Source organism: Coturnix japonica, chromosome 3, assembly GCF_001577835.2.
Source record: "Coturnix japonica isolate 7356 chromosome 3, Coturnix japonica 2.1, whole genome shotgun sequence".
NCBI lineage: Eukaryota > Metazoa > Chordata > Aves > Galliformes > Phasianidae > Coturnix > Coturnix japonica.
The window spans coordinates 96,957,033-96,969,205 of record NC_029518.1 but is presented as its reverse complement, the minus strand read 5'-3'; the positions used below and the strand labels follow the sequence as shown (position 1 = coordinate 96,969,205).

The 12,173-nt window shown below is 39.9% G+C and overlaps 1 protein-coding gene across 9 annotated transcripts in view; it reads left to right on the top strand.

The window, feature by feature from the left end:
- KIF13B (kinesin family member 13B) overlaps nucleotides 1-12,173 on the top strand; it is a 112,312-nt gene that overhangs the window by 81,072 nt on the left and 19,067 nt on the right. For 6 of the 9 annotated variants that reach the window (XM_015859712.2, XM_015859717.2, XM_015859711.2 and 3 more), the window contains 7 exons: nucleotides 910-1,002; nucleotides 1,986-2,138; nucleotides 3,194-3,271; nucleotides 3,866-3,919; nucleotides 4,833-4,853; nucleotides 10,380-10,497; nucleotides 11,344-11,477. In XM_015859712.2, coding sequence (XP_015715198.1) covers nucleotides 910-1,002; nucleotides 1,986-2,138; nucleotides 3,194-3,271; nucleotides 3,866-3,919; nucleotides 4,833-4,853; nucleotides 10,380-10,497; nucleotides 11,344-11,477 — 651 coding nt within the window. The remainder of the gene's footprint in view (nucleotides 1-909; nucleotides 1,003-1,985; nucleotides 2,139-3,193; nucleotides 3,272-3,865; nucleotides 3,920-4,832; nucleotides 4,854-10,379; nucleotides 10,498-11,343; nucleotides 11,478-12,173) is intronic. The other 3 variants (XM_015859716.2, XM_015859718.2, XM_015859715.2) reach the window with 1 other exon arrangement.

The following is a 12,173-nucleotide window of genomic DNA, read 5'->3' as shown; positions in this document are numbered from 1 at the left end:
GATTTTGTTCAGCATTGCCTCAGAATCCAGCTTCCCTTAGCAATGATGATGACAAAGCAAGGAGCCCAAATTGTTATTCTGTTTGCACTTCCGTAGTTAAAATCTGAAGCAAGAGCAGAAGAGGTGTGGTTGCACCCAGGAACCCTGCAGGCCACTGTAAACTGCTTTTACTGTTAAAAATATAAGAACTACAGCTCTCAGGCAACAGCCATTTCTCAGAAAGGGATCAGGGATTTTTAAACAATGCACAATGGGAGGAGTTTGCTCAGTAGTTTGAGCCTGTCTATAGTTATAACTGTGAAGTCTTCATCAATTCTGTTTTCTGCAGATTCTGTCAATTATTTCTCCTTACTGTTATCCAATACCAAATCTTTCTTGCTAGCTTTCTGGCTAACTTTCTTGCTAGCTTTCTGAAAAATCCTCATCGATAACCTTTCCCGGGCGTTTGTCTCAGCAGCATCTTTGAATGACTCATCTCTGCATTAATTCAACAGTCCAGTTCTTAACCCTGCGAGGCGCCAAGTCAGCATAAACAATGACCATTCCCCCTTAAATCATCCTTCATAACGATCTCTTTGGTCAAGAATTTAATGCCTGTACTTGTCAATATTCAAGACAAGTCACCTAGGGCTCCACAAAAAAAATAAAATAAAAAAAATCTAGAACTAGCAGATGTATTGCATGCTGGTTTAACAGTCACCTTGCAGTGAAGGAAGGTAATTCTTTCTCTGTATCATAAATGCAGACGAGCAAATAAATTGTCTCCAAGTCAAAAGCTTTGAATCTTAAGTATTTGTTGGGTAGTCTTTTGGTTTGGGCTTCTCTCTTTGTCAACTTTGCTTACTTCACTTGAGTGTGTTAAAGTTTTTTCCTTTAAGCAAGGAATATTTCCTTTCTGTCTCCCCACAGGGCTTTGCACAAAGCTTCCTCCGAAGAATGTCGCACCGAAGTTCCATTCCTGGCTGTGGTGTCACTTTTGAGATAGTCTCAAATATTCCAGAGGTGAATAAGAATTCAAATTATCTGAAATTGGCTGGGATTCTCTGATTTCCTGAAAGTTCCTTTATTTTAAGCACACTTGATCTTGCTGCTGGAATCATGAAGAATGGTTCTTACAAAAGATTAAGCAAATTTATTTACATGTTTAGAATTAGCAGCAACGTGTGTCTTGTCAATGTCACTGTATTTTGTTGAGTGAGCATCCATTTGCTTAAGTCCTTGAAGAAACATTTTAAAGGAAAGGGGAATAAATATAGGTAGCTGAAATACCTGATGTCGGGAATGTGAAAATATGTTGGAAAAGCAAATAAAACCAAGTATACAAACTAACAAAATATTAACCCCCCCCCCCCCCCACACACACACACCCTAAATTCTTCTATGTCTTAATGTAATCCTTGATTCCTGCGTATGTTCATAGTTGGATGCTAATCCCTTCCTTCCAGACAGATGCTCTATCAGAGCACTTGTAAAGCATTAACACATGAAGAGCCAAAGGGCTGATTGCTGCCTGGCTCTCTTTTATGTTCTGATGTATTTAACACCCTGTTGAAATGTTTCTCAAGCTATGCCCATTTTTTTTTTTCCTTCGGCAAGTCACTTGAAATTTTGTTTCCTTCACAGAGTCGATAATGCCATAAACGTGTTTGAGTACTTTATAATTACAAGATATCTGAATACAGCCCTTTAGCTAATCAATGGCAATGTCTTACTGTGAGGCTCTCTCAAGAAAAAGAAAAAAAAAACCACAAGAAAAGGGAAATAAAAACCACCACCAAGAACCATATGTAACTTGAGGTGATGGTGATAATTACTGAATATGATATGGCATATTTAGAGAAGTCCAATAAGGCATATGAATCTCCCCCTGTATTCAAGGGAAAACTGTTTAATCTGTCCTGCATATTTTTAAAAGCGCGTTTTCTTCAGGACTGATGGAGGGGGCTTTCATTCTAAAGGAATGCTGCTGCTTTTCTTCTTTCCAGGATGCCCAAGGAGCTGAAGAGCGGGAAGCACTGGCCAGAATGGCAGCAAATGTTGAAGACGCAGCTTCAGCTGACTCTGAAGCCTATATAGAGAAGTACTTGCGAAGTGTGCTGGCTGTGGAGAACATTCTCACCTTGGATCGTCTGCGCCAGGTCTGAGTTTAGGGCTGTAACACACAGCAGGTTGTGTACTTACTCAATACAGTATATGACAATGCAGATGTTTTCATAAGTGCGTACAATGGCTGGCAAACCATGACCCCCACTTCAGTGCATATATCAGCTTTACAAAGTGTGTCTGTGGCAGAAGTCCAAAGAGGCAAATGTAGCTCACTTTACAAAGATGTTCTCACTCGACTATCTGCAAGATGGGTGAAGGGGACTGAGACTTTTGTATTACATGCACTATCTCTTATCCTTGGTTGGTTTTTAGACCGTGTATTGCTGATTATGTATCAGAAAAAGCAGTTAGGGCCGTTGTGAGCTTTTGCTTTCTGTAGGTCAGGATTTAGTACAGATTTTCCAAGTTGCAAGTAGAGCTCATGTCATTTTGAATCACACAATCATAGAATCATCACAATTGGAAAAGAGCTTCAGGATCATCTAGTCCATATGCTCATATTCTGCTTTGGAGCAACCAAACCTGTTTTCTTGAGTATGTAAGACATTGATTGGGTTAATCTTAAACACTGGAGCTTGATCCGTGTACCAGGGAAAATATGGAAGAGAAAAACATATATTGAAAATTGTTCTTCTGGATATAAATTATGCAAGCATAAAAGAAAGTTATGCAAAGCAAGCCAGAGTGTGTGCCTGCCCGCTATAAATTAATGGTGAAGTGCAACGCACTCGGAAGTATTGAAAGCAAGGTCCCTGTCATATGTAATTAGTTTAAGGGATTAAAATAGGAGCTCAGCTACAAAAAGGAGCCTGTCTTCACATCTGTAGCAGTCATCTCCTAGAATCAGAATTAGCTGTAAAGTCCTATGTGTGCCAATCAGCAAAAAACTGAATGTTTCTCCACTCTTGCACTTCTAGCTATGTTACTTACAATTTTTAGATTAGACTGAACTTCACAGATGGGAGCCAGTGCTATACAGCTGTTTAATAACATTTTTCTTGTATAGACAAAGATGGGATGATTGGAGCTTGGATTCTGACAAAACATGCATAGTATTTTCTATCCTTTGCTTCTGTGTGATTTGCAGGAAGTTGCAGTCAAAGAGCAGCTAATGGGAAAAGGAAAACTCTACCGGAGGAGCCTGAGCTCTCCCAATGTGAATCGGGTGAGTATTCCATGCTGGAGTCTGCAGCAGATTGAGGGCAGCAAGTGCATCTTTCAATTACCGATCGAATATAGCAATAAATTTCCTTTTGCTTGACTCTTCTGTTTGTCTGTGCTATTTGTCATCATGTAAATCGCTGTGGATAGACAAGATCTGCATGTATTCATACTTTCACCACACAGATTAGTGTGCTTTAGAGTACCCGCATAAATCCACATCATTGGAAAAAGCAGAACGCTGAAGGTTTTTCATCTATCAACTTTTTCTCTAGAAGTTATGAAAGCAAGTTAAAAGTATCTACTGATTTTAACTTTGTATTGTAGAAGCATTTTCCTTTTTCTTGATCAGTGCATAAGAAGAAAGAGACATTTCTGCTTTCCAACATTTTAATTGAAATGTTTTGGTAGAGCTGATAATGAAAACTAGTCAAATTTTGGCCCCTTTTAAGTCATTAATTGGGATTTTACCTTGCATCTCTTGACTTTCAGTTTTGCTTTAACTGAAGTCTTTACTTTCACCCTTCCTTGTGTTTGTCAAGTTGTGTATTTTGGAATTTTTGTTAAGAAGTAATTCTGCTTGCCTTGACCATTTCAGCTTTCTGCAAGCCGCCAAGATTTAGCTCCTCCTTATAACCTGAGCAGTAATCGGGTAAGTCTCTGAAGCTCTCCTGGGAAATCTTCTATTGAAAAGGAGTAGCTACCATGACTGTACTACACCAGGTGCAGGGGCATAGTTGGGAAGTATCCTTGAAAGATGAGGCACACCCACATGCTCCTTGTAACCTCGAGGCTGCTTATTGGACATACTTGCTTTGTGCAACACCAGACATCCCTGGGAGGGCTTCCATGCTTTCATCAGCCACAGCTGTGGGATGTGCATTGGCAGGCCTGTGTCAAACAGACCAGGTTAAACACAGCTGTCCATCACTTGGGGGTGCGTTTTTTAAGGGAAATCTCACTGTCTATCTTCCAGAGCTTTCAGTTGAATGGATGCAAACCTTTTGTGTAAGGGGATAATGTGAGTTCATGTCTAAATTCAGGTTCACCTTTAGTATAGAATAGAATGCATCTAGTCTGTGCCTTTCAGGGGGAAACCTTGCAGTGGGTGATTCAATAATTCACTCCATTACACTCCTTAGAAATAATGGCATAGATCAAAAGTGTTTCTTTAAAAAGAGAAAGATTAAATTTAAACATATTTTCCAAAGCCTAGATAAACTAAAGGGCTCTCTCCTGATAGGTATTCTGCCCAATGAGCATGTAGTCATTTTAAAAGGGAGAATCTAGTGGTGACAAGACATTTTAATGCATAATGCAGTTGCACGGAATAATAGGATTTTGATGTAGTGCTCTAGCATTGGTTGCTCAATCTGCTACATCTGATCCATGTAGAGAATGCTAAAAGATATGCAGGCAATCAAGTGCTTACAGCAACTTCTGCTCAGAGAGAACTGTGGAATGTCTCAATATTGTAGGTTTTTAAAGCAGAAATTAAAGTCAAGAGTACTTACGTTTTTTGTTTTTCTCCTCTCCTCAACGGTTTCCCTCACTGCATGTTTCAGAGTCCAAAGGTCCCAGCAGAGGTAATGCATTAGGTCCACCTAATGAGTGGGATAATAATTTTATCTCACTATAAAGTTTATTTTGCTCACTTAAACGCTTTTACTTCCTGCTTTGAAGATGCTGCTGTTGGTGTCTCATCTGCATAGTAGACAGCAAGTGAGATTTTTCTATTGAAAAGCCTGTCATTAACGCTGTGTGGAACTGGTGCAAGGAAGATTCTGCTTCTTGGGGCCATCTTATGGTTTGTTACATTCTGCAGCTACTTAGATGGCATTTCTCAGAGCTCTTTGGTCAGGGTGCAGGTATTTCAGAAATGACCCATCTTTCCTTTAACAACTGAAAAAATTTATATAAAAGCAAACAAATATGTGCTGGTGGTGTACAGCCTGGAAATGAGATGAACAGTGAGTGAGCATTTCTTCCATGTCTTAATCAGGCTGTCTAGCTTCAGTGCTAACAACTCTTGATTGCTATGAAAGATTGACTTGAAGTTAACAGTAGGACAGTGGAAAACCATATTTAGTCTTCTTATCCCCTGTCAGAGGGATAACTGTATGTCCCCTTGACTGTATCAAGCTTTAGTTAAACAGTTGATTTTGCTAGTGGTTTGCATGGGGTTTTGCAGCTCTTCGCCTCATTTAGGGTGGCTGCTGACATGCTTCACCACTGTGATGTGGGGCTGCAGCTTCTCTCCTTGCTTGCAGAGTACTTATTTTCAAGGCATCCATTGCTCAGGACGATAACGGGGACTGATGCAGGTTGGTAGAGTGCTTCATTGGGTCGATAGAAGCATGTATAGGGTGAATGGAAGCTTTTGTAACCACAGTGAAATGTTAATCATATTCTTAAATGTTCCTATAGCACATGTAAAGCACGCTAGTGATAGCATCTCATGTATTTTAGACCTAAGGATGCACAAATGACTTCATTTTTAGCTAAGTTAGGTGGCTTTTGTCACTTGGAGAGCAGTTCAGTGGAAAAAAAAGTCTTCTCCAGCACTGATGAATCATTACTCTCCCAGGAATTTTTGTTTACAAAGAAGTGGTTTATTGTATCATAAGAAATGCCAGTCCCAGTAGAGTAATTGCATACTGAATTGGATACAGGACTTACCTGTCCAGCCTGTATAAGTTAATATTAGTGGACAACCTTACACAGTCTTCCTCTCTTTAATTTTTATTCCGTTACTTAATTTCCCTCTCCAATCTTATGTTATTATTACTGGCATTGCTGCTGCCTTTACTGTGGATCCTAAGCTACATAGGAAGGACGCTCTCATTTCTGTATGTAAAGCGCTGTTCATACTGGGAAAGTTGTGAAAGTGGATTCTGCTTCAGTTTTCAGCAATATGAATGGGCAGAACTCATTTCCCTGTAAAACAAAATATATTAAAAAAGGTTTAGCATAAAATGGAACAGTGATGTAGGTGCAATTAAAGTAGGTAGACCAGAATTATGACCTGGACTCATCATGCAGTCATAGCTGAATTTTTCTTGCTACATGTGGTCACGCTCCCATGAAAAGCCTGAAAAACCTCTTTCTAGGTCTGGAGGAGAGGTGTGATGTGACACATTCTGAAAAAAAATTAAGGGATGTCTCAGTGTATTGACACCACAGAGAGCTCCCAAAGGCTTAGACTTAAAGTTTAGGTGTTTCAGTTAGTTGAACAAACAAAGCAATAAGAGCGCTATATGGTGTACATATCTGAAACTGTTAATAATTCTTACTTTTCTTTTGAGAGATGGAGATGGGTTATCTTTCAAACCAACTCAGTAGGATCTTTCGTTCATCAACTACCTTTTACCTCTCTATATTTTTAGCACAATGGTTGACCCTTTCAGTTGTCCCTATTATTTTCTTTTACAGATATGTTTCTCTGTATGCTGCCATGATTTACCTAATGGTAAATCTATATATAAGTCAGCTCAGAATTGAGTGTCTCATTGTCTCTAAACATAGGTGACCTTCAAAGATGATAATATTTCTTCTCTAAGATTATTTCTAATTTCAAAACCCAACATGTTTTAAGTACCTGGCCAGACAAATCCTATTTTCAAGTGCACATTCCTGTTTGCAGGGCCTGCGTTTTATGTAGTTTGGTAAAATACTTAACATTATGCAGGAAATGTAGTCATCTATAATGTCAAGACTGAAGTAAAATTTCTTAAAGATCCTAAGGAAAATAAGTGTGTGCTTGTTTTCCTAAGGAAAAAAGCCATTACATCTTGCCATGCTTTTTGTACAGGATGAATCCTTTGGAAGTGTTTTGCTCTGTTTCATATCTACTCTCATTTTTTTGAATCACTCTTCAAACAGGTCTAGAAAGACGACGTACTTGCCTGAATGATTTCTCTTGGAACAGTCAAGGAAGGGCACTTGTGACTCAATAAATCATGATTCACAGAATGATTCAGTTGCTCCTTACCTACATTGAGTCAGTGTTCTAGTAAGTTAGCAAGCTTTCCCCACATAGTCTATTTTTGATATCTCTGTGATGTCCAGAAGCCCTTTAGACTTGGTCTGTGGATAGAAAATGACTAGGACCTGCCACCTTTGTCCATTTGTCTTTAGTAAGTGGGTCGTCATCATCAAAAGAAAAAAGAAAAAGCTATGTTTGTCCAAAAAGAAGCCTTCAGGTGCTTTCCCCTTTTCCTAACACCAACATTACCAGGCTAATGTCATTACCAGTCCTAAAAGTAACGAAACCAAATGTTTTTTTTTCAAGATTCATTTAATCTTGTGACCATATCCCACCAAATATTCTACTTTCTGTAAACTTCAGAGTCACTAAGCTGGTACATGACAGGAGATTGTGGAGATAGGTGGAGATTTTCCTCATTTGGGATTTATGGCTCTCCTTCAAACTAATCCATCAGTGGGAGCCAGCAGAGTAGACTTAAGGAAAAACTCTACATCCCAAAAAGGAAGACTTGGAGCATGGTGTAAAATCATTGGAAGTTTCCACTCTGGCTTTAAACACCTACAGCAGGACTTCTAAACCACTGGGGGTGCCCACTGTTCAAGGTACCTGCTCATGCCATTCCACATTCTCTGCCACTATCCAGCCTTGGGGGATATTCATAAATAATTGTTTAACCTTAAAAAAAAAAACAAAAAAACCCTGAAGCACGTTCAGTCAGGATACAGATAGGAACGTGGTGGTTTGAACATTCCCATTTGTCTCCCCCATAGCCTGGTTCCCCAAGGAGACAAAGTGAAGTGTGAAATTATTAATAGTTTCCAAGATATGGTTCCCAAAGTATGAAGATGACTGCAATATCAAATACAAATACCAGATTAGTCTTCTGATTAGTGTTACAGCATGTAGAAAGATGATAACCTCAATCCTAACCCCAAAAATGGTAAATAGCACAACAGAGAACATATAGAGCAAGTAAGGTATTGAGTAATATGGTCCCATGAAAAAACTCTGAACGATCTCTGGAAAAAGGAAGAAATAACGTTATGATATCAAGCTGTTCTACCACTTAGAACAATTTTGTTTTAACACACTCTGATCAAATCTGTTGTTATCTCAACCCTTTGAGTCCTATATTGGGCACCAAATGGACGCGCTCTGGGTATACACCCATCACTCAGCAGCAACCAGCTTATCAATGTGCTGTTAACACTGTGTCAGCTGAAACCAAGACAGCATAGTAAGATCACCTAAAAGAAATCTGATCCAATTGAAATGCAAGGTGGTAGAGCCCTAATTGATTATGTGAAGTGCAACAGGAGAGACTGTTCCATAGTAGCTTTTTGTGGAAAGAATTTCCCAGACATAGGCATGAGTTTTTGATGTGTGTAAGATGTAAGAGCTGCAGGTCAGCGATAACACTTAAGCTGGGGGTGTAAGGTACAGGTAGAAGCGCTCTGTCATCTACAATGGTAGAGCAGGAAGCTTTCAAGAAGGGCTTAAACTCCAAAGTCCTCAAAAATGCAAGACTAAACAAACCCTGGTATTGCTGCTACTCCCAGCCTGGGTTACATCAGTTCTGACATCCCGGGTGACTGCCTCCAGTCAACTCAAACATCCATTACCCTTTGGTTATCCCAAATGTTACTTCACAGAGACGGAGCCTGTTGTCTCTACATCTAATAAAACAGCTACTCAAGGTGTGAAGTGCTGCACTGCAAAAGTGTACGTTACTTGCTATTCAAAGCAGGACAGCTTCTTTGGGACTAGCTTATAGATCCAGATGGAAACGATTTTTGCTCTGGGCTGCTCAGTGTGACCTTCAACCCATTGGAGAAATCTATTCCTTCTATCCTGGCTTACATAGTATTTGTGAAACATTCATGACTTCAAGTTACAGTTGAGATTAGTTTAGCTGCCTGTCATTTTTCTGTTTCAAGGTCAGATTATTTCCTTTTGTTCATCGCTGTGAAGCTTCTTAAAATGGTGTATTTCCCTTCTCTTCCATCCAGAAAAATACAAAAAATTTCTGGTCACAAGCGCAGCAGGTCTCTCCACCCGCAGTGCATCCTTTCTATTAAGTTCACTGTACCATCTCATTGTGCAAGCATTTACAAGAATGATTCAGATACAGGCACCCTATAATACAGAGAAGTAGAAACCATAGCATAACTTTATAGCAGAAGAGTGATAAGAGTTCAGTTTATATCAGTTTGGTTGCCTTAAAACCATCCTGTCTTAACAACTTTTTGTTTGGAAAAAGAAGTGAAACTTTTTTCTAATATTACCACATGATAGAGATAGGAAAATATGATTTAGCCATTTAGATTCTTGAAATTCATGCACTTTTGCGAGGTGATATCTTGGAGATTCTCTCCATTTGCCAAGAAACTGGTCACCGGTTGTCACTCATAAGCTTGGGGTGGAAGAAGTAGAGTCATAGAATCATTAAGGTCATAAAATACCCCTAAGATTACTAAATCCAACCTCAACCCACCCACCGTGCCCACTGCCCACGTCCCTCAGTGCCATATCCCCATGGTTCTGGGATGGTGACCCTACCACCTCCCTGGGCAGCCTGTTCCAATACCTCACCACTCTTTCTGAGAATATTTTTTTCTTAATATCCAACCTGAAGCTCCCCTGAGCCATATCTGACCTTAGGCACTAAAATCCAGCCTTCAGGTCTAGGGTCATATTTATTTTCTTATTCCGAGCTCTGTCTGTCCTTACCCCTTTTCCCTAACACTTCATCCAGACTTCGCTCATGAATGCTTCCTGATCAGATACACAAAATATTTAGGAATTTGGGGCCAACAGAACTGTTGTATTATCACCTGGTTGTACCACAGTCAATCCCAAAACAGCCACACAGTTCAGTGTAATATTGTAGATGTAGGGTCTCTAGGTAGATTCTTCCTGTGCCTTGGTGCAGATGGGAGCTGAGGGTGCTTTGCAGGACTGGGTGTTTCAACTAAAAGTGCCTTTGGGAAGGGTCTTTCCTCAGCTCTGCATGTTCTTAACTTGTCGAAGGCGCTGTGCAAGCTGGCATGGTGTGTAAGTGTTGCTGGTGCTGTGCTAACTTTGAAAAATACAACTTTTTTTTTTGTTTATTTTACCTCCCTAGGGCCGATGGGAAAGTCAGCAAGATATATCCCAAGGTGTCACAAACTCCAGTAGGGGCATTAGTCCAACTCGATCCTCTTTGCCAGGCCCTGGGCAGCAGAACCACTCCCCTGATGCAGGTAAGGGCTTTCCTACAGCTAAGGCAGCTCTCGTAAATACGGAGTGAAGTCACGCCATCACTGTCAGAGCTGATCAGCATTCAGAGATCCAGATTTCTCCTCCAACGCAATGTCCATGCAGCTCCCTCTCTGTGATAGGCATGTTTCAAGTTGGTTTTGATTTCTGAAGATGCAGTCTTCATCTCAGAAGCTCAGTTTCTAAAGTCTGAAGTTATCTAGACTCAGAACATTTATCTCTTAGGTGATTAGAACAGCCAAGACTAAAAGCCTACTAATGTTTTGGAAAACAATCAGCCCTGGAGTCAGAGGTCTATTTTGCAGTAGGTGTGCTCTGAGAGTGCAGTGATACAGAGGGAGGTTTTCTATGTCTGTCTATGTTTTCTGAAAGGAGAGTAAGGTAATAAAAGCAGCAGTACTAGCAAGAAGAGCTGAATGTCCCTAACTTCTTTCTTTTTAATGTGGATTTCCTCATGTTTCCCCCTCAGTAAGTTTTGTAATTATCAGCAGAATTCTGTGTTGTGCCAGCATCTTTTTTCAGTTTTGCTTCCAGGTTGTTTTGTTGTTGCTTTTCACTTTGCTTCTGCAAGTTTTAAACAGTTGTATGTTTCTAATGGCAAACAGCAAACTTTTTCAGACCATGTGATGAGAAAGACTTTCTGTGTGTTGGTGCCAAGGGTTAAACATTACCCAAATTCATATATCCTGCTCTGGGGAGGAGCAAACACTCACTGCTTTTGTTTTTCTAATGCACCGGCTACTGAAAGATGTAGTTCTAGAATTAAAATGATAACCTTTTTTTTTGTCTCCAAAAGTATATCTGTTCACACTGTTCCATTTTTCTAACAGGTCTGGGTAGCCTTGCTGCTTCCTACCTGAATCCTGTCAAGTCATTCGTGCCTCAGATGCCAAAGCTGCTCAAGTCTCTCTTTCCTGTTAGAGATGAGAAGAAGGGCAGGCAGACCTCACCTCTTGTACAGCAGGTAAAATTTTAAATGAAATTGGCTACGCAGTAATATTGATGAGTGCTGTTAGACTTGCAACAGAGTGCTATTTTATTTGTTGTTGGAGTGCAAACCCAACTCTTAGTCTTAAAGCCTTTTGATGCATTTCCCCTCCATTCTGTCCAGAGATAGTGGAGCTGTTAAACTTATTGATACACTCAGCCCACTTGGCTTTTTAGAAGTGCCAAGTACACTACCAGCAATGATTTATGGTAATACCGTTTGCAGCAACAATAGTAAAATTTATGAAGTGCACTTAGTGTTGTTTGTGTACTGCCAAGTGGAAAATGTAATTCTAATTTCAGTTCTTTATTTCATTTACCATCTTCCTTCTCCCCTGCCCCAGCTCGTGTCACCCTTTTCTACCTTCTGCTGTGTACTGTTGCTTTTGTTCATTTTCTCATTTCCTCCACATTCCAGAGATGCCCTTGATTTCTTTTATTTTTAATTTTTATTCTGTGCTGCAAAACTTCAATGCTCCGTATGTGACTTCTGTGCAGTGAAAGGTAGCTGACTGCATGGTCAAGCTGACTGCAAAACCCTACTGTCTCCTAAAGAAAGCAGATGAAATAACAGAATCCCATTATAAATGATACTTTCTTCCTAATTTGAGAGGCTGTCATTTGTTTATAAAGAAAAAGCCTTCCTCTGTGTAAACCTGGAATACTTAAAAAC